This window comes from Nannobrachium achirus (genome assembly GCF_963921795.1).
Source record: "Nannobrachium achirus genome assembly, chromosome: 1".
NCBI lineage: Eukaryota > Metazoa > Chordata > Actinopteri > Myctophiformes > Myctophidae > Nannobrachium > Nannobrachium achirus.
The window spans coordinates 59956952-59979394 of NC_137810.1; the positions used below are offsets into that span (position 1 = coordinate 59956952).

Sequence of the window (22443 nt, forward strand, 5' to 3'; positions counted from 1 at the left end):
CAATCAAAGGAGTAGGTGTCGACGTGTTTTCCGACCGGCTGATAACTCATTTTAGAATGAACTTCTTCATTGTGTCTTTGCAGAGAGTCCGAGAAATCGATAGCAGCATCTTGATAAACAAGTGGCAGTGAGTCATAATGTTCTCCCTCCGGGTGGAATCTAATCCATATTTAATGCACGTGCGGTCGTGCGCACACACACACACACACTCGCACGCACTCGCACACGCACACGCACACGCACACACACACACACACAATGCTGCATGTACTGTATGTGTCGTGCACTCAAAAGGGAATGGAAAGAGAAGCTCCTTGGTGTAGATACCTCTCTGGTTCACGGGGTCTTTGGCCACATACGCAACGTAGTCAGGCGTGTCCTGCAAGAGATGAGAGGAGGGGGGGGAGGAACTCAATAAGACCAGATGAATTAGAGGGCGGGATATATAATTGAATTAAAGCCCTTATTGATTCTCCATGCAGGCCATGAGATTGGAACGCAGTCAAATGCAGACTCGCCGTCTGCCAAAAAGTCCATTCCAACCAAATAGAAGCTAGGGCGGGGAGGGGGATAATAACGCATTGCACTCACAGTGTCTCCCCCCGAGGCGAAGGAGATGGACTGCATCGGATGGTGCGCTATCACCTGAGAGATGGAGATGGGGAAAAGTACAGTACAGAAACGTATACACAGGATATTATCACTGCATGCAATGCAACTCTATACGTTTGGCACTTGTTTGTTACTGTCCCTATGCACATGGAATCGAGAGCATTTACATTACATTTCATTTACATCTGAGAGTGAAAACACTGGTCCATTTTCACACGATCTGAAGTTAACATTCTGGATTTTACCTTGTAAATGTTTGTGTGTGTTTATCTCTGTCTCAATGCAACTGCATGTATCAATTACACATTTTTAATTGTGTATGTCAGTGATTCACAAACGTTTTTGCTCAAGACCCAAAAGAGGAATTTGACATTTTCTCGGGACCCAAACTAGTGAAAATAGCAGATCTACAAGCTCACAGCGTGTCGATTCGCACCGAGTTGTGGGCTTATAGGTTGGCTATTTTCACTACTTCTTAAACATTTGTTTTCTAATTTATGGATTTCTTAGATTTTTCTTTGATTTCTTCATGAAATTACTGAAGAAAAAAAAAGATATTGTATTTAGTTTTTAATTAATGAAGAAGAAAAAAAAAACGAAAATGAAAACTAAACTAAATAAACGGGACCCATAAAGATCTGTCTGCGAACCACAAATGGGTCCCGACCCAGGGTTTGGGAAACAATGGTGTATATAATCAACTTTATCGCCAGTGAGAACAAACCGAAGGATTCATTTGGTCATATTAGGTAGGTAGGTAGGTAGGTAGGTACTAGGGCATTCACGAATAGTGATTTTTAGTATTCGAATTATTCGACCGCAAAGTATTCGAATAGTCGAATATTCGACAGGACTGGCCAAACTGTCAAATATTAAGTAAGCAAGAGGCGAACATTGTGAAAAAATAAAAAAAGAAATGTCACAATATTTATCTGCGGAACCGAGTCACATTAAATGTAATACCTACAATTCCAAGTGCTTGTCAGGGTGGGGGGTCCCCAGTTCAAATATGTTTATTTTGGGGGTCACGGCCTAAAAAGGTTTGAGAACCCCTGGTATAGAGCATTAACAAATTCATCCACCAGGGGCATTGACAACTAATTTTTATGACTTCCTATCTAGCCAAGCTTTATAAACTAGCGGTATACATTTTTTAAAGAGAAAACAATAAAAAAATAAAAATAAGCGAATATTCGACTTCGGTGAACAACGTCGAATAGTGACTTTGATATTCGAATATTCGAATATTTGGTGAATGCCCTAGTAGGTACTTTATTGATCCCCGAGGGGAAGCGTTACAGCAGCTCAAAGACATCAATGAAAACACATCATGATAATAAATAAATATCTAAAAGAAATGCATCTAAGCAAGTTAAACCTACAATGTTAATAACTAACTGACAAACCAAAGCAAACACTAATAGAGATCTATTATATTTAATGTAAACACAGCGGTGTACTGACCTGTCGCGTGGTGGGGATGAGGAGGCTGAGGCCCTCTATGGAGATGTTGACCGCGATGCTCATGCCAGCAAAACGCAGGTTACTTTTACCCATGATGGACTGGAGAGCCTTGTTAAAGGCCTGTAACACAAAAGACACAGGATACACCATCAACCGCTTATCTGTTTGTTAACAAATTGATTTAAAAAAAAATATGAACCGTTTTGGAAAATCATGACCTATGACTAGGTGTGGGCGATATGGTGATAAATATCGTTGAGACGATACAATGTCTCCACGATATGCCTTTTCAGAGATATCGTATGTATCGTGATACAATGAGGGAGCCTTATAAAAAATCCTTTTGAATTGTTAATACAGAGATTCATTGCAGAATTCATTTAAACATGCATTTTGGTCTAAATAAGTAGTTCTGAGACTTTGAAATGTCCAGGTCTCCCCTTAACTCTGACAGTATACAAATGGAACCAAATGGACCTGTAAGGGTCCATTTGGTTTCATTTGTATACTGTCAGAGTTGTACATACTTGTAAGGGTCTATTTAGACCCCCCAAAAGGAACCCCAGGCCCGGGCCCCACTTTGAGGACCACTGGTCTAAATGGTCTGTTGAACCATAAAAACCAACATGAAAAAGAATCGCGATAAGATCGTCTATCGTGATATTTGCTTGGAAACATATTGTGATATTGTATTTTTCCATATCGCCCACCCCTACCTATGACAATGTCCAAAATAGAGACAACTGTAGTAGGGTTAATGTGGTTAATTGTGACCGAAGGTCGCAGTTTAGTATGTGAAACGGCACATCATGTCTCCATCTGTCTGGACGTGGACACTTTTTTACGGTCTGACATCGCGCTCTGACATCACTGTGATGTCAGGGGAACAACACTAAAATCCCCTTTATGCCTATATATGGAGTTCCCTGATGTCATCAATATTGAGCCCATATCTAACAGGACTTCATATGGGAATGCCCATATATGGAGGCCACATTGGCCACATACCACAAAATCCATATATGGCCAAGACAGATGGCAAAGACAGCCCATATCTGTGTGGCTGGTTCAGACAGGGATCTCCATGTATGGGCATAAAAGGGATTGTATGTATGATGTCAGATGTCAATGACGTCATGGGACTTTCACATAACGAATAACTGAGTAAGCATGTTTGGACTCTCACAGCATATCTCCATATACAGTACATGGATCTCCATATGGGTACCAGGGGTCTCCATATATGGGTAACTGGTCCGATATACATCACTGGTCAGATGGCCAAGACATGGCGCAACCTCGCCCTTTAGGGCAAGGTCGCTTGTCGCCCTGAGGTGTCTTACTAGTAATCTATTCTATGGTACTGTACATGGCACTGGGAAAATAATTTGTTGCTATGAAACAATAGTGATATACACCAACATACACAAGGAATATCTGCTACTTGCAAAATATTTCAAAATACAAAATTGTTCTAAACACACATTTGCCTATAATACAATAAAGTGGTTCTAAAAGTGGATCTTTGGCTTGTAATCATAGTGGCCGCCATGTTTTTTCACAGTGATCCTGTGGTACAACATTTCCATAGTATAACTTGCGCTCTACCAGTCAGAGATGTCTCTGCTACACATTAGGATTGTGGGTAGTGAAGTGTTTCTCCCTATTTTTCTTAAAACTAAACTACAATGTAAACAAAATGATGTACAAAATACGCAGAATGTCCCATTTCACAAGCGTTTAAACTGTATAAAAACCTTTTGAAAATGGCAGACCTACAGTACAAGCTCAACACGCTTCGCAAAGCAACCCATTGTCAGCTTGTAGATCGTCTGTTTTCAAGGCTGACGTATATAATGTTAAAGTGGTCAATGAATGTTTCGTAATAATACAAAACTGCAAAGGAACTAGGCTACTAACTTACGTTTTCAAATAGAGTAAAAGTACAATATTTGCCACAGAGATGTAATTGCGTAGAAGTAAAAGCATTGAAAATACTCCAGTAAAGTACAAAAATTAATACCTCAAATTTGTACTTAAACACAATACTTGAGTAAATGTACTTTGTTACTTTCCACCACTGCATCACACACGCACGCGCACGCACGCACGCACGCACACACACACACACACACACACACACACACACACACACACACACACACACACACACACACACACACACACACACACACATCAGTGTTGATTTCGTCGTCTAAAACTGTGACGAAAAATGTTTGTCGACTGTGTTTTTTTCAATGAAGAAAACTAAATTAAAAACGAAATAAAAACTAAGCTGTGATGACTAAAACTAAGACTAAAAATATTGACAATTTCGTCAACAAAATACAAACTAGACTAAAACGTTAGGGAGGGACTAGTGGAGAAGAGAGTCATTTTATATTTGGTTGCTCTCAGGTTTTGCATGCTGAAAATAGCAGATCTACAAGCTCACAACGCGTCGCGCTGCGACGCGTTGTGAGCTTGTAGATCGGCTATTTTCAGCACGCAACCAAGTGTAAAATCAGTCATTACGATGCCATCAAGGCCTGCCAAAAATACATTTCAGTTGACTAAATCAACTGTAGATTTAGTCGCCTAAAATCTGAATGATATTCAGTCAACTAAAACTATATTTTATTCACCACTGCATCACACACACACACACACACACACACACACACACACACACACACACACACACACACACACACACACACACACACACACACACACACACACACACACACACACACTTTAGCACTGACCTTCCTCCTCCATGCGGCTCCCTTGCCCCCGGGCACGGCCTCACACAGCCTGTTGATGGCTTCCCTGGTCACAGGAAGGGTCACACGTTACATTCACACAATGGCTAATTGGTCAGTCATAGGCTAATCACATCGACAGTGTTCATTTAACTCAGTGACAGTGTACACAATGTGCACCAAAATGGGCCCTTATTGGGTCATTTGGTTATATTTGTAAACTCTTGTAAACACTTTTCAGTATAGGACCCCTCTTGAACCCCATTGCCCCCGCCGGCGGGGGCAAAATGTGTTGACCTCTGAACAGCTGTCAATAAATGTCAATAAATCAATAGAGACCAAATCAAACTACAATTTCTTTGTTGATTATTGTTACAGTGGTCCTACAGCATAGTAATCAGCTGCCATTGTACTTTTCATCCATACATTACTCATATTACAGTATTATTACTACTTATTGTTACTCGTTTTTATAATTTTTCACCCTATACTTTAACATTACTAATATTACAGCACTACTCTCACTAAAACATCTGTAGAGTTTACATAGTTTGGAATATATTCATACAATTTTGCCTATCAATTGATGACACCTTGGTGAACAATTTCTCTATTCACTATATATGTTTTCAATGAGGTCTTGAGGCTCATTCACTATTCAGAAGGCAAAATTTCCATAGGCAGAGGTCTTTTTCAATCATCTTTTCCTTGGTAAATGATCACAGCAGGACCATTTGGTAAGAGAAATGTGATGTTTTACACTGCATTTGTGAATTCTCAGGGGTTAGCTGACATTTGGTGGGTCAAGAGTAGCCACAATCATGGTAGTTTTGTGTCCACAACTGTTCCAATTTGGGCATACATTTTAGGCAGATTTTTCCCCTGGACCACCCTGGGGCTCAATGAATATGTATTTTGGTTACGGACGGGACCCCCCATCTGAAACATTAGAAGATCTATAGCCGTTAAAATGGTTCAAGGGATTGTGATGCTATAGTATAGGGAAAAGGGACCCCTGTACCCCCACTTTGTGAACCACTGCTCTAATTCCAAATGGACAAATGAACACTGAGCAGGGGTCATCAACATGACCGTACAAAATGTGTCCGTGGCAAGACTTTGTTTGGGCTGTCTCTTTATGTGTTTCTGGTATAATCATTGTCTTTTCATTTTTGTTTGACGAAGTTTGATGAAATGTCCACAACAAGCCAGCATGGCGATGACAGCTGACACTGAGGATTTTATTGTGTGGCTGTGTATTGATCAACAGGCTACTAGGATCCATATGGGCAATATGGAGACATTATGAAATAATGCTGATTATGTTCAGTGGTGGAAAGTAACTACTGTACTACTCAAGTACTTACTTACTTAGTCTCCCAAGCTGCTTGGCGATCTCGTCGCTTCACATCTCACATTGTACTTAAGTACAATTTTGAGGTACATTTACTTTTAAATATTGGAATATGTCCAGTCTTCAGTTCATCTACACTACACATCTCAGAGGCAAATATTGTATAGTCCACTACAATTATTTAAAAACTTTTGTTCTACCACTTTTTCTAGTCACGTGTTCAAATACTGGATTGTGATTGGCTTGAAAGAGTGGTAAATGAGACAACTCTATGGAGTTGCTCAGAGTCCCCGGATGCGTTGTGATGCAAATGAGGCACATTTCCGAGATCAATGCGCCTCACAACGCATCCGGGGACTTTGAGAGTCGGAACACCTTTCCCCAACCAAAACAATGACATGCAGACTTCATGTTTAGAAGTTAGGAAGTTTATGTGTATTCTGAAACAATTAATGATTGTAACTAAAGATCCTTGCAAGTTACAACTGTGTTTTCTTTCATTTATATGGAAAAAGTGGTAGTTTGCCTTCGGCTCGTGGCACAACCCTGAAATAGTGGTAAATCAGCCAACTTTCTAGTTTCTTCGTAGATGTTGTAAGGGCACGGTCACACCAAAGTATGGTTGCCAGCTGATAAACTCTTTTTGAGAGAGGCTGACTAAAAACGCAGAGAGCGCATTTTGTCCTAAACCTAAAGCCTGTGGTGCACCTAGCTGTCACTCACTTCCAGGACCCTCCCTGTTCTGTCTTCGACTCACCCGATTGGACAGAGGGGGAACCCAGCATCTGAGAATTGATCTGCTCCAGTGCTCCAGTATAAACGCAAGGTCTGCGCGGCATGCAGAAAGCTGCGCAAGACCATGAATCCACGCTATTCTCATTGAAATGCATTGGCAGAATCCACTCATAGGTAGAATATTTGTTCGGAGTATAGAGGGTATGTGTGTGACATCATCATCATACCCGGACATTATGTGGGAATTCGCCTACTGAATGGCAAAATAGAACGACTTTCTGGCCTTGACAGCCCATGCATCCAAACAGAAAAGTCCTATCTGATTGCATTGAACAACGTTAAACTCACTTGGCCTCTCACTTTGCCACTTGATTTGCCATTTACTTTATGCATTTTCAGTGTGGTATCGAGCACCGAAAATAGCCAACCTCCCAACTCGGAGGTCTGCTATTATCAATATTTTCACCAAAAGGCCTGTTTAGAAATGTCAGCCCCTGCCTCTCTAACATTCTCTGCACGTCCCTGCATGCTTGTGTTTCCTCCCTCGAGGTAAGGTCGCAGGTCGCAGATCCATCACAGTTCAAAGGTCAAGACAAGGTTGCCAGCAGGTCAACCTTTAACAGGCATGACTTTCTCTGGTTACAGCTTAGACACATTACCTGATATAACCATGACTGTACTTTAATCAAGCCTAGTTAATCAATATCAAACTTAGTGGCTTCAAGAAATCACATCCATCCTTAACAACCAGTATATACTTATAGCTGGCTGGTGGTCCCATATAGGGGTCTACACTTGGTCCTCTTCTGCAGTGTAGAGCAGCGTAGCTCAAGACCCAAAAGAGAAATTACATGTGACCGGGACCCAAACTTGAGTGAAAATAGCAGATCGACAAGTTCACAACGCGTTGCTTGCTTCACTTCGCTTTGCAAGCTTGTGCATCTGCTATTTTCACTATACTTCTTGAAAGTTAAGTTATTTATTTATGTAAATTTAATGAACCTAGCCCAACCCTACCCTCCCCTGCCCCTTCTTTGTATATACTGTTTGTTTTAGACTTACTGTCTTTTTTTTTGTTTTTCTTTACATATCTACTGCATAGTACTGTGTTCTATTTGTCTGTCATTCAATGTTATATGAGATACTTCAATGGTTTCCAGTGGAAATAAGCTTAGTCTTTTCATGGATCTCCTTTTAGTAGACCTTGTACCAGTGAACTGTACCGTCATGAAACTGTACCTTTTCCTATGCAAACTTCTAATAAAGTCTTCAATCAATCAATCAATCAAAGGATTTGATTTATTCGATAAATGTGCAAATTTGCAGTCAGTGCCCCTCCCCCCAACCATTCTCTCTGTTTACTGAATGTTTCATCCAAAGCTCAATGATATAACCCTCAAAACAACTCTCTAAGCTGCTGGAATGTTCTGTGTTTTACTCAATGGTGTAAAGTATCTACAGTAATTACATTTACTCTGTAAATGTACTGTACTTAAGCACTACAATTTTGAGGTATTTCCAATTTTCTGTAGTTTTACTGCTTCTACGCCATTACATCTCTCAGGGGCAAATATTTTACTTTTACTCCAATATAATGATTTGAAAAATTTAGATACTCGTTATTTTGTAGATTTTGATTATTATTGCAAAACCACTTCAGCCCTGTATACATTTCGGCCAAAGATTCTTATACAATTACATTTGAAAACTTGTGAAATGGGACATTGTGCATAATGAGTACTACTTGTTTTACGTAAACATTTCTGTACTTTTTCTGTACTTCTGTGCGATTAGGCTGCTTTAGCCCCGGGGAAAGGATCGCTTGCTAATGGGTGTTGATGGGTTTTGTCTGTATTGAGATGTTCCAACATTGTACTGATGTCTGTGTGAGCTGGAGACAGGGACGTGCTGGCCATTGGGAAAAGCGGGACAACTCCCGAACGGCTGGTTCATTCCTGGCTGGTCCAGGCTGGCCATTAGGAAAAAAAATACAAATAAGTTCCATTTTGGGGGCTGGGCGGCCAACAAAGTAAATCGTCACTGTCGGGCAGAAACCTTGTATCTCCAAGTTTCAAATTTGTAATTTTTTTTTCGAAAAGCAAAGCCCTGCTTCATCATACAAGGCCGTTGCACAAAAGTAGTGAAAACAGCAGATCTACAAGCACACAACGCCTCGCACCGCAAGGCGTTGTGTGCTTGTAGATCGGCTGTTTTCACTAGTTTAAAACCTTTTTTAAATGATAAATACAAAACAAATGGTTTCCACCCGAAAACGACGAAATATAACTCATGTAATTGGCCCACTAGCTTGTCACTTGTCATGATCTGAAATGGCAAATCTTTGAGTAGCAGCAGCGCTATAGAGAGAGATCTCTCTCTATAGAGAGAGATCTCTCTCTATAGCGCGCAATGAGGGCCTCTACAACTCTTTTTCCCGGGCTGAATCAGGGGCCCAGCACGTCCCTGGCTGGAGATAATGTGGACTAGTAGAGTGGGCCTGGGATTAGAGCAGTGCCCAGAGCCTATATGTGACAAACATAAAGTGGAAATGTTCTAATTAATTATCATGGTAAATGCACTGCATACATATACTGTATAAAGTGCCTTTATAGTCTTTCCGGCCACTCAAAGCAATGAGCAGTTTGGTGCCTTAGTTAGAATGGTTTCCTCCGACAGTGGTGTGAATGAACGTGCGCGTGAGAAAGGGTCAAAATGCACCATTTACCATTTCTTTAAAGTGCTTTAAAATGTACTTCACATTCGCCCATTCACACGCACAAAATACAGAAAATAAATAAACTACTTATGTTGATCCACAAGCTCCACTCTCATCCACCACAACTCATCTCCTCCCGACTCCTTTTAGTAGCCTTGGTTGACTTAGAGTTTTGTTCATGAATATGTGTGTATGGTCCACAGGAGTGTTCCATGCTGAGTAAAACGCGATATTGGACAGGCCTCTTTATCAGTATTCCGCAGCTATCACATGGGATGGGTTGTCTGCGGTTGACTGGGACTATTACAGTATTTTCTGGACTATAAGGCGCACCTGACTATAAGGCGCACTGTCAATGAATGGTCTATTTTCAAACTGTTTTCATATATAAGGCGCACCTGACTATAAGGCGCACATAATAGACGCTACCGTTGCGTTATGCATCCAACAGATGGAGCTGTGCTAAAGGGAATGTCAATATAAGGCGCACTGGACTATAAGGCGCACTGTAGTTTTTTGAGAAAATTAAAGGCTTTTAAGTGTGCCTTATAGTCCGGAAAATACGGTACTAGCTTTCAGTCCTCCTTAAATAAAGAGTTATCTTAGCGTAATACCAAGCAAAGAGAAACTAGGTGCTTGATTGATTGAAGACTATTAGAAGTTTGCATAGGAAAAGGTACAGTTTCATGACGGTACAGTTCACTCAGGAGGTAGCAGCAAAGTTAAAAACGTGTGATGGGTGCTCAGTGGGATAAAACTTAAAAAAGAGAGGAGAGATCCAAGCACTCAAAAAGTTAAAAAGGAGGGGAACGGACGTAAAAACTGTGTACTTTATTTCATAACAAAATAATAAAAGCCAACATGTTTCGACCAACTCAGGGTCTTCATCAGGGCATATCTTAATACCACATGGTCCTGGTTTTAAACTGAATTCTACTCATTTTATTTAATTTATTTTTTGTCACAACAACAGATACAGTAGGACCACTATGGAAGTAAGCCTTCAGGCTTTTCTGCGATTTTCCATTTTCCACCCAGTGTCAATTATCTAAATGTAATCCTGGGCGCTACACTCCCTCTGCCAACCTGGGGAGACAACGGACTGACCTCATGCTCCTATTCATGAGGAGTCATGTGCATGTGAGGGTACCTACCTTAGGAGATACAGGGAGAACATGCAAACTCAACACAGAAAGGCCCTTTTGCCACCCCTTCACCTCCTAGGGTATGGGCACTGATGACGTGGAGGAGAGAACACGCCCCCAGCGCCCCCACAGCGTCCCCGGCAGGAATCGAACCCAGGAACTTCTAGCTGTGAGGCGACAGCACTACCAACTGCACCACCGTGTCCCCTGTGTTATCCTTTTGACTAAAATGTGCTACCATTTGTTTTGTGCATATATGATTGTCAATCAATCAATCAATCAATCAATCAATCAATCAATCAATCAATATCGTCATACTTTACATGCTAACAAGGTACATATTCACACACCGATGGCAGAGGCAACCATGCTAGTAGGGGTGGGCGATATGGAAAAATACAATATCACGATATTTTCCCAAGCTGTATCACGATACACGATTTTATCACGATTCTTTTTTCAAGTTGGTCTTTAATGATTAAAGTTCCTTGACAAAAACTCCCTGGGTTCCTTTTGGGAGGTCTAAATTTAACTTTACAAGTACGTAACTCTGACAGTATACAAATGAAACCAAATTGACCCTTACGGGTCCATTTGGTTTCATTTGTATACTGTCAGAGTTAAGTGGAGACCTTGACATTTTAAAGTTTGAGAACTACTGATTTAGACAAAAATGCAGGTTTAAATTGAATTCTGCAATGAATCTCTGTATTAACGATTAAACAGGATTTTTTTACAAGGCTCCCTCAATTGTATCACGATATATACGACATCTCTGAAAAGGCATATCGTGGAGACATTGTATCGTCACAACGATAATTATCACCATATCGCCCGCCCCTACATGCTAGGCACCAAGCTGCAGCAGCCTGCTCAGCAGTTATATATAGCGTTTCACGGCGTCTTGCTCAGGGGGGAATCGAACCCGCGAAACCCTCTGGCTCCCAGACGGCTACTCTATGGCTCCTGACTCACTGTCGCCCGCCCGACCGCCACCGTTATTAATATTGAGAACATGGAGCTGTCACAGAGTGTCGTCGCGAGACAATGATGCAACGATGACACATGCTCAGAGGCATGGATGCCATGCATGCACTCACACTCACACACACACACACACACACACACACACACACACACACACACACACATACACTGATGATGAGGCTGGAGCTGTTGTGTTCTAGACTGTCAGGGGAGACAGTGAGGGGGGGTGGGGGGGTAGGCGGCCCTGCCCCTATCGGGTGCCTCGTAAATATTTAAAAAGCAGCGTCCGTCCCCATCTCGACTATAAAGGTCTTCTCAGGGATGTTTAAAAAAACGCCACAATGCTCGTCATGTGACTGCTGGTGACGGGAGGACAGTGGGAGGAGACCGTTATGGTTTTGTTTGAGTTGTTGTTGATGATGTGCACTGCAGGCTCGCTGATCTTTCTTTCCTGGGACTAAACCCAGTGCCTCTTGCTGCCCCGTCTTATTGCTTAATGGCTTAATACTGTGACACATGCAGCCACGGCTGCTAAATAGGCTGGTGTTGTTGAGGAGGACACAGCTTGTGGAAATTAGATTTTCAGGTTGACTGGGGTATTTCTCTGTCATCCAGGATGTGGATGTGTGTGTGCGTCTGCGGGCCGCGTTGGCCTTTATTGCATCCGTTCTGTTTGGATTTCTTCACTCCGTGTCTCTCTCACCTATACGTACATGTAGTAACTGGAGTCGTATGTTTGCTTTATGCTGGTTAGGGCTGTCACAATTATTACAGTACATAATCGTCTAATTGCAATTATTTGACAAAATCACAATTATTTTGTGACAATCGTCATAATCGTTTACATGTTGAAAAATCTGCATGTTCAAATATTTTAAGAAAAAAAATAGTGGAAATGATGTGACGCGTTGTGAGCTTGTAGATCGGATATTTCCACTATGTTCTTTTTTAAGCATAAAGTTGTCAAATTTCAGTAATTTCTTTGTATATTTAGGTTATTTGTCATATCTAACATGTGCAACTTCAAAGCCTAAAAGCCAAACAGAAATGTAATTGTCAACGACAAAAACACAATTAAATCGTTAATCGCAATTATTTGAGTGACAATTAATCGTCACATGTAAAATGTCATAATCGTGACAGCCCTAATGTTTACAATAAAGTACAATGGACTTAACCATATGAACCCTAGTACTTGCTCATGGTTGTGTTGCGTACTGAGATGAAAGTATCGGCTCGTAGGATAGTAGGAGTTAAGACGTATCAGCGATGTCAGTCATCTCCAAATTTGGGCACTGTTTCGCCTGTTTATGCCCATGCATGGTGTTCCGTGATGTCAGTCAGTGATGTCCATAGGTGATTTTAAGGGGTGTCCTAGGGTGCACGTGCACCCCCTGGCCGCCAGGCGGCCATTTTGATTTTTTTTTTTTTTTTGTAATGTAACTTTATTTTATAATTATTAAATAAAACAGTGATCGTGATTTGTAAAATGTGCGCAAAAAGAGAGGTGGAGGGGCAAGTATTTCAGCTTGCTTGCTTGCAATGTAAGACCTATCAGCTTGCTTGGCGGCGGCGCTGTTGGCAGACTTGGCAGGCACTGTGGGTGGGCTGTGAGATTAACACCTGTGCTGGCCGGCTGTGTGACTCTCTGATATGATGACCCACAATTCCTTGATTTCCTTATCTGTTTCCGCCCGCCTAAAACAATATGGATACAGCAGCAGAGCAGCAATAATGGCGAAACGAACTATAAATACAAAGACAATTGACCAATTCTTTATAAAAAAGAGCAAACCCAGTGCCACAACCGATAATTCATCATCAGGAAATGTGAACACGGGTTCACTCGACACTGACAGCAATGCTAATGAACGCGAACCAGAGGAGTTGGACGGAGCTTGCAGCAGCAGTGATCCAGCCACCGACATCACTGTGGAAGGCTCGCCGTTGCCTGAGACCGGGGCCCCGGTTAGTCCACAGCAAGCAAGCTGTTTCTCTCTCTCTCTCTCTGTGTGTGTGTGTGTGTGTGTGTGTGTGTGTGTGTGTGTGTGTGTGTGTGTGTGTGTGTGTGTGTGTGTGTGTGTGTGTGTGTGTGTGTGTGTGTGCGCGCGCGTGCGTGCGTGCGTGCGTGTGTGTGTGTGTGTGGATAAGGAGCGGTGCTTTCATCTAGTATTGTAGGCTAGTATTGGGACCTTGTCTGCATTTTTTGTGTCGGTTTGTGTCTGTTGACATGCGAGGCAATGCGGTGGTCATGCTGCGCTGCGGTGTGAGTGAGTGTGAGAGAAAGAAGTGTTTGGGACTGCTGGAGTTTAAAGTGAACAGCAAGCAATGATGATTAACTTGATGTTTGGCTTTATATGTCCTGGCTGTGCTGCCTCTGTCTGCAAAATAAGTAAATAAATCCTATAGATAGACATATGCTCATGGTGTCTAGAAAAAGAAGCACCTGTTTTACACTTTTTTTGTTTATATTGTGTTACATTTGGGTACAAAATTAACTGCAGAAATCCGCTAAAACAACATTACAAAACCGCTAATATCCGCATTTTTTTTCGCGTGCGTGCGTGAGGTAATAGAGGTCGTGCACCCCCTGCTGGAAGAGGCTAGAATCGCCTATGGTGATGTCAGTCTGTGATGTCAGTCATTTCCAAATTTGGTCACTGTTTCAGCATGCAGGTATATCAGATTTGGGCACTGTTTAGTGTCAGTGATGTCACTCATATCCAAATTTGGGCATTGTTTCAGCATGCGGCTGTTACCATGGTGGCGACACTGTTTAGTATCAGTGATGTCAGCCTGCAGACAGATGACAGACGGTGGACAGACAGACATTTGGTAAATGAATAGTTAGATATGGAAAAAATAGCACATCTACAAGATAAGATGTGGTATGAGTCTTTCCGTGAGAAGATTTGGTATGGGGGAAAAAGGAGCGGACCAAGTACAGCGCCCTATGGTCCCTTCGGGTCATGGAAGTGTATAGGGTCTAAGTGTTTTGTATAGATTCATATGTTAAGTGCTACAAATGAAGAGCGTTTGATTGATTGAGCCGATCAGTCATCCTAACTGCCCTGTTGGACAGATGGGCTCTCTGGAGGGTTGGGGACGTGAGGTCGCCTGCCCTCCGCCTCACTAGGGAATTTGGAGGTCCTTTTGTAGAGCAGCCACTGTGACAGAAATGGCCTCTAAAGATCACAAAGGGAAGGCCAACAGGCTTCAGTCAAGTTGTGGGTATGTGCCAGTGTTGATTTCGTCGACTAAAACTATGACGAAAAATGTTTGTCGACTGCGTTTTTTTTCACTGACGAAAACGAAATGAAAACGAAATAAAAACTAAGCTGTGATGACTAAAACTAAGACTAAATATATTGACAATTTCGTCAACAAAATAAAAACTAGACTAAAACGTTAGGGAGGGACTAGTGGAGAAGAGAGTCATTTTATGTTTGGTTGCTCTCAGGTGTTGCGTGCTGAAAATAGCAGATCTACAAGCTCACAATGCGTCACACTGAGACGCGTTGTGAGCTTGTAGATCTGCTATTTTCAGCACACAACCAGGAGTAAAATCAGTCATTACGATGCCATCAAGGCCTGCCAAAATACATTTCAGTTGACCAAATCAACAGCAGATTTAGTCGCCTATAATCTTATGATATTTAGTCGACTAAAATTAGACTAAAACTAATACTTTTCAGGTGACTAAATTATGACTAAAACTAAATGACATTTTATTCAAAAGACTATGACTAAAACTAAATCAAAATTTGCTGTCAAAAACAACACTGGTATGTGCTCCACAGTGGAACAGAATGAAGCATTGCGTTATAGTTCATGCAGGGCGCGGTAGTCGCAAACACCTCAGCTGTAATCAGCTGTCAGTCTGCTCATTGCTTTTGTAGTGATGCGCGGAAGCTGGGATTGAACCCGGGGCTCTCACTCGCCAGACCAACGCACAAACCGCCACACACGTCAAGTTTAACTGTATTCCATTTGTTCCAATAAATGATACGTAGCCTGCGAAGTTAGTTCAGGCAGGTACACTCGAGAGGGTACGTTGCATTGCAGTTGTATAAGGACACTAATACACACTATTATGCCAGACCCTACGTCATTGGCCGACGTGGCAGTCAGCTGATCATTTGCCAACTACTTAAGCCCGCCCAGTCTGTCATTCTCCCTGCTGCTCTTGCCCGGACTGTTGCTTGTGTTTGCTTGCCCCCACCGCCTCCCCAGCACCACCAGTAGGCTCTGCTAATTCTGTTCCCCATGGGGGGGGTTGTTTATATATCTATATATCTCCCTGCTCATTATGGTTAATGATGTTCTTCTTCTGTGCTGCTTGCTGCTGAGCAGGGAGAGAATTTAGCAGAGCCAAACGCCAAATTAAATGTGACATTCACACTTGTATACTCATTAATAATAAACATTGTTCAATATATCGTGAGTTACCTGACTGAAATGATTAAATCTACTTTGACCTGCAGTGTTCCTGACTGAAATGCATATTAGAAAGAAAATTACCATGGGTAATTAAAAAGCCCAATAAAAGACAACTAGTGTTTTAGTTGGGAAGTCTCTTTTGAAGTGTGGAGGAAAATGCAAGCCCTGACTTGAAATGGGGACAATCTTTATCAAATAAGCTTCACAAAGACTGAGCTACACATGACGAACAACCATAAACAAACCAAACGGATGATATGAAACAAAACCCTTTAGAACAGTGTTTCTCAACCACTGTGCCTGGGGACCTTTGGTGTGCCCCTGAGAAGGTTCAAGTGTGCCCCTTTGTAGTTGTTGTAGTTATTATTTTAAAATGATTTAAACTAGTGAAAACAGCCGATCTACAAGCACACAACGCCTCGCTGTCCGTGTGCTTGTAGATCTGCTGTTTTCACTACTGTTGTGCGACCGCCTTGTATGATGAAGCAGGGCTTTGCTTTGCGAAGAAACGTACACATTTGGAGATACAAGGTTTCTTCCCGACAGTGACGATATATACGCACTCCCGTATTATGTTGGTGTGCCCATGGATTCTTGGGACATGAAAAGTGTGTCCATGCAGAAAAAAGGTTGAGAAACACTGCTTTAGAAGTCCTCAAAAACTAGCGCCACTACCGTTGTTGTGTCATGAAATCAGTCACAGCGCAACTAATAGGCTACAAGACATCTCTGTCTGTTTTTGCTGTCCTTCCGTTGTTTTGTTTTGAACCCCCCCCCCCCCCCCCCCTCACACACACACACACACACACACCCCCCCCGTCATCCAACTATGAGTCACACCAGACATTATCCAGTGTGTGTGGATGTGTGTGTGTGTGTGTGTGTGTGTGTGGATGTGTGTGTGTGGGGGGGGGGGGGGGGGGATCACTGCAGCTTTCCACAGTCATTAGCCAACATCATCAATAATAGATCTGTCTCTATTCCTCCCTCCATCTCTGCTGGGCCCCCCACCCCACCCCCCCCTGCACTTATACCTCGGGTGCACGGGGGGGCTCTGATTACTAACGATCGATAATGGAGGAGAGAGAGGAGAGTGAGAGACAGTGAAAGAGATGGAGAGAGAGGAGAGAGAGGAGAGAGAGAGAGAGAGAGAGAGAGAGAGAGAGAGATGGAGTGGTGCTGCTGCTGCCTTCATAACAATAACATCACGTGTGGAGCATGAAAACACAGACTTAAGGCACACATATCTTACGACGCATACAGAGAGAATCTGTAATAGCACACTGATACCTCTTAAATGACATGATGGTACTGTATGTCACAGCTACGAATTGCTGCTGTATCAACTGTAACTGTAATATGTAATTATCTATTACTTGATTAGTATGATTTATGGCCTGTTTATGAGTCACGGAAAATGGAACACATTTATGTAACCACTTCAAAACCTGGAAAATCCCCAAATTATTGGATTCCAGTAACAAATGTCCAACATATTTTAGAGTGGGTCAGTTTTAGGAACTCTTTCAAAATGACCAGAGGTGAGATGCTAGTCCTATGGTAAATAAACACTCCTACAGTGAGGTAAACACACAAAAAAAAATAATCAAATTTGACCTTTTAAATTTTACTAAAGAATAAAAAAGATTGACATTCAGAATTTTGCAGTGTGCCTGTGATGACTGCAGTGGTGGAAAAGTAATCAAATGTTTTACTTAAGTAAAAGTATCAATACTGCATTATAGAAATACTCTTACAAGTAAAAGCCCGGAATTCAAAATGTACTTGAGTAAAAGTACGAAAGTATTGGAATCGAAATAAACTTGAAGTACCAAAAGTAAAAGTAAAAGATGTTTCAAAATAGCTGATCTACAAGCTCACTACTTGTCGCATTGTGAGCTTGTAGATCGGCTATTTTCAAATACCCTAGGTATAAAAGAGGGCTAAAGTGGATCAATGTATGTTTTATAATATAATCATTTATATCCGCAAAATAACCAGTAACTAAAGTTTTCAATTTATTGTATTGGGGTAAAAGTACAATATTTGGATCCGAGATGTGATTAGAAGAAGTACTGAAAACTGGAAATACTCAAGTAAAGTACAAATACCTCAAAATTGTACTTACAGTACTCAAGTAAATCTACTTAGTTACTTTACACCGCTTGGATGACAGTGATCGGTTCATGGTGGCCTGGCCCGATCCCTCTGCTAATCCATGAACCGATGCGATCACATTCTCCTGACTCACCATTCTATACTGTGTACCAGGAGAGATAGTTAACCCCCAGGGACGTGCTGGACATTGGGAAAAGCGGGACAACTCCCGAACGGCCGGTTCATTCCCGGCCGGTCCAGGCCGGCCATTAGGAAAAAATGTAAAATAAAATGTCGGCCTTCGTTCCATTTTGGGGGCGGGGCGGCCAACAAAGTATATCGTCACTGTCGGGCAGAAACCTTGTATCTCCAAGTTTCAAACGTATACATTTTTTCGCAAAGCAAAGCCCTGCTTCATCATTCAAGGCCGTTACACAAAAGTAGTGAAAACAGCAGATCTACAAGCACACAACGCCTCGCGGTGCGAGGCGTTGTGTGCTTGTAGATCAGCTGTTTTCACTAGTTTAAATCATTTTTAAAATGATAAATACAAAACGGTTTTGGACATACAAGGTTTCCACCCGACAACGACAAAATATAACTCATGTAATTGGCCCACTGGCTTGTCACTTGTCATGATCTGAAATGGCAAATCTTTGAGTAGCAGCAGCGCTATAGAGAGAGATCTCTCTCTATAGCGCGCAATGAGGGCCTCTCCAACTCTTTTTCCCGGGCTGAATCAGGGGCCCAGCACGTCCCTGACTGTGTACCAGGAGAGATAGTTAACCCCCATCATGGCCCGTGCTTACCTCGTCACCTGAGTTCGCGTGTTGAAGTCCAGCGAGCGCATCGATTTCAGCACCTCAATGCAGCCCATATACTGCATGGAAGAAGAGACAGAACAGCCACCAAGGCGAAAGTTATGATATGGTTTCAGTTTGAGGTGTTATGTTTCAGTTGTTATAGTTTGATTTCATTTTTATAGATTTACCTTTGGGCTCTATTAAGATTTGTATGTGGAAATAGCCGATCTGCAAGCTCACAGCGTGTCATGCACGGCACATTTTGATCTTGTAGATCAGCTATTTCTGCCGTTTTTGAAAATAAATAATAACACATTTAAAAATAAATTTTTGAAAAATTTGGCCTATAATGACATGTACAGCTGTGTTTCTCAACCACTGTGCCTGGGGACCTTTGGTGTGCCCCTGAGAAGGGTCATGTGTGCCCCTTGAAACTGCTTGAAAGCCAGTATTGTATTTATCATTTTAAAAATGATTTAAACTAGTGAAAACAGCCGATCTACAAGCACACAACGCCTCGCGGTGCGAGGCGTTGTGACTTTTATGACTCCCAAAAGGAGTCATAAAAGGAGTGATGAGTTTTTTACCGCATGCGACAAGACGCACGAATCGAACTGGGTTCGATCGAGAAAAAAACACACAACCGCAGCCACTCGTCGCACGGCTAATTCGGATCCGGTGTGTATGAGGTCGTAGAGAATCATTGTTTTCTTTTAAAAAAAATGAAATTGTCCGTTTTATCCGTGCGGATAAACGCGCCTGTGTGCAAAGACCTTAAGTTACTCTACACCAGTGGTTCTCAAACTTTTTGGGCTTCCTGATTGCTGAATCCAAGTATCCCCTTTAATCGACAACACCATTTTGATGAGAAAATACTGACATCAAAAATCCAGTTTTTATGTCAATATGTTGAACATAAAAGCCTATTGTTTTCTATTCAGTAACAGCTTAATTTGGTTTCAAGCTTTACAGAGCAGCACGTTCACATGAATACATGTTTCATCATTAAACATAAATATCCACATTTGAGAAACACTGCTCTAAACCACAATCATCAAGGACGATGATACACGGAAGAAGAAGAAGACTATCTTATAGATCAGGCCTCTGGCCCCTGTTCACCAGCTGAGACTTGTAACCTCCCGGCGTCAATAACAGGGATCGGCCCTGTGACATTTCAGCTTCTAGCTGAGACAGCAAATTGCAAATTCAACGCTAAAATCAACATTCCCTCAATAATTGCATACAAGACCTTGAATGTTGCTGATCACGCGCGCACACACGCGCACAGGGAGGAGGTGGGGAGTTTCAACAGTTTTCGTTCCAACAGGGCGCTTTGCTTAATACAGGATAAAACATTAGTGCCCTCCACTCACCAATATACAAGCTTGCGACGTAGGCTATTGCGACGCGGTGTGAGCTTGTATGTGGGGACATTTCGTACAAAGACATATTGTGTTGAAGGAACAGAGACAAAACCCAACCGTGCTAAAGCATCTGTGTCATTTATGATTTTGCTTTCAAAATCACACCCAGTGTGAAGTGAGCAGTGCCTTTTTAGCCTGGGTACTAGCCTGCTACTCTACGTTCTGTGGATCTGTTTTTGCCACTTCGCTTCTCAGTCCGGCCATGATTCAGTTGACTCGTATTTCCGAACGTCACTTGTGACATAGGCGATGTTGTTGCTGATTGATTCTGTTCCAACGAATCAGAGTAGGGTTAGAGTAGCTACGTCATCAACCAGCCAATACACACTGGTGTATTTGTCCCGCCCCGCACCACAGGCCAAACGAATCCACGTAACGTAGAGTAGTCCATTAAAAAAAATAGTGAACTACCGATTTGGAAGGCATTTTGTAGTATCGGCCTCGCGACGAAAGCCTTCGCAAGACATAATGTGTGGTGGGAGACACGCTGGCAGTATTTATGATAATGTGCAGTCATCTAGCTGTGGTCCACATGTCCTGTGGACCATTTAAGTGTACTCCAGCGACCACGAGGAGACAAACTGAGTGGCCCCTTAATGGCCAGGAGGTCGAGGTGCTAATGGTGTCCTGATGAGATTAGTAGCACTCACAACTCCGAGGAATGGAGGTGCTGCGTGTGTGCGTGTGTGTGTGTGTGTGTGTGTGTGTGTGTGTGTGTGTGTGTGTGTGTGTGTGTGTGTGTGTGTGTGTGTGTGTGTGTGTACACGTGTGTGTGTGTGTGTGTGTGTGTGTGTGTGTGTGTGTGTGTGTGTTTGTGTGCGTGTGTGTGTTTGTGTGTGCGTGCGTGTGTGTCTGTGGGTGCGTGTATGTATGAATGTGCATAATTATGCATAACTGTACTGTAGGTACTGTATGTTATGTGTATGTATGTAGATACCTTTGTTTGATTTTTCTTTCTTTCCCCGTTGCTTTTTTGATTGTTTGACTCGATAACAAATTGCACACAATAGGGGAAAAGGATAAAAGCCATGAGGGCTTGTTTCCATTGTAGTTCCCCTGTTGTTGTTGCCCCCCCCCCCCCTCCCTTTCTTTCTGGAAATAAAGAAATATGGTTGTTTCTCTACCCCAATGTGAAGTTGGGTGCAATGGTTCAGACAAACAGCTATGTTAGTGCTACAGTATATCTATAGCGTTAGAAGGAGTTCTCCTCAACTCTCCTTAAAGGAGTAGTTCACCCCATGGAGACTTGAGTTCAATAATATTTTTGTATTTTTTGTCGTATAAGCGAATAATTCGATTATAATAAATGTACCCCCATTGATTCTGTCCGGGAATCAATGGGCCTACAAAGATTCTCCTCAGATTATTGGCTTAGGAATGCGACAAAAACTAAAAACTATTATTATTGTACTCAAGTCTCCATGCCATGGGGTGAGTAATCAATAGGGGGTGAACTACTCCTTTAACGCTATGGACCAGAGCTATGCTACATCGACGTTCACATCCTGCGGCCTGCCTTTACTTTGGATTTGAATTCAGACTCAATCAATGTCATATCATGAGACAGAGTTTCCAAGACCTTTCTGTTGTGACGGCAGCGGGGAAGACTAGAACACTAGGCCAACCGGTTCTCACACACACACACACACACACACACACACACACACACACACACACACACACACACACACACACACACACACACGCACACACACACACACACACACTCACACACACACACACACACACTGAGCAACCAACCCCGCCTGAGAGCTTAATGAGCCTTCTAACCAGATTAGGAGACATGGGGAAGCCTTCCATCAGGGAAATGGTCGCTCCTCCTGCGCCCGCCGCTCTGTTCTGTGGGTCAATGCCTCCATTGTTACCCTGCTACCCCA

At 42.3% G+C, this 22443-nt stretch overlaps 1 protein-coding gene across 3 annotated transcripts in view; it reads right to left on the reverse strand.

Annotated features, from left to right (window-relative positions):
- shc2 (SHC (Src homology 2 domain containing) transforming protein 2) overlaps positions 1-22443 on the reverse strand; it is a 49652-nt gene that overhangs the window by 12038 nt on the left and 15171 nt on the right. For all 3 annotated transcript variants that reach the window (XR_013962363.1, XM_080734022.1, XM_080734021.1), the window contains 5 exons: positions 19125-19195; positions 4845-4908; positions 2077-2196; positions 592-645; positions 328-379 (listed from right to left, as the gene is read on the reverse strand). Coding sequence is in view for 2 of the 3 variants with exons in the window: in XM_080734022.1 (XP_080590148.1) it covers positions 328-379; positions 592-645; positions 2077-2196; positions 4845-4908; positions 19125-19195 (361 nt within the window). In the remaining variant the exon portion in view is untranslated. The remainder of the gene's footprint in view (positions 1-327; positions 380-591; positions 646-2076; positions 2197-4844; positions 4909-19124; positions 19196-22443) is intronic.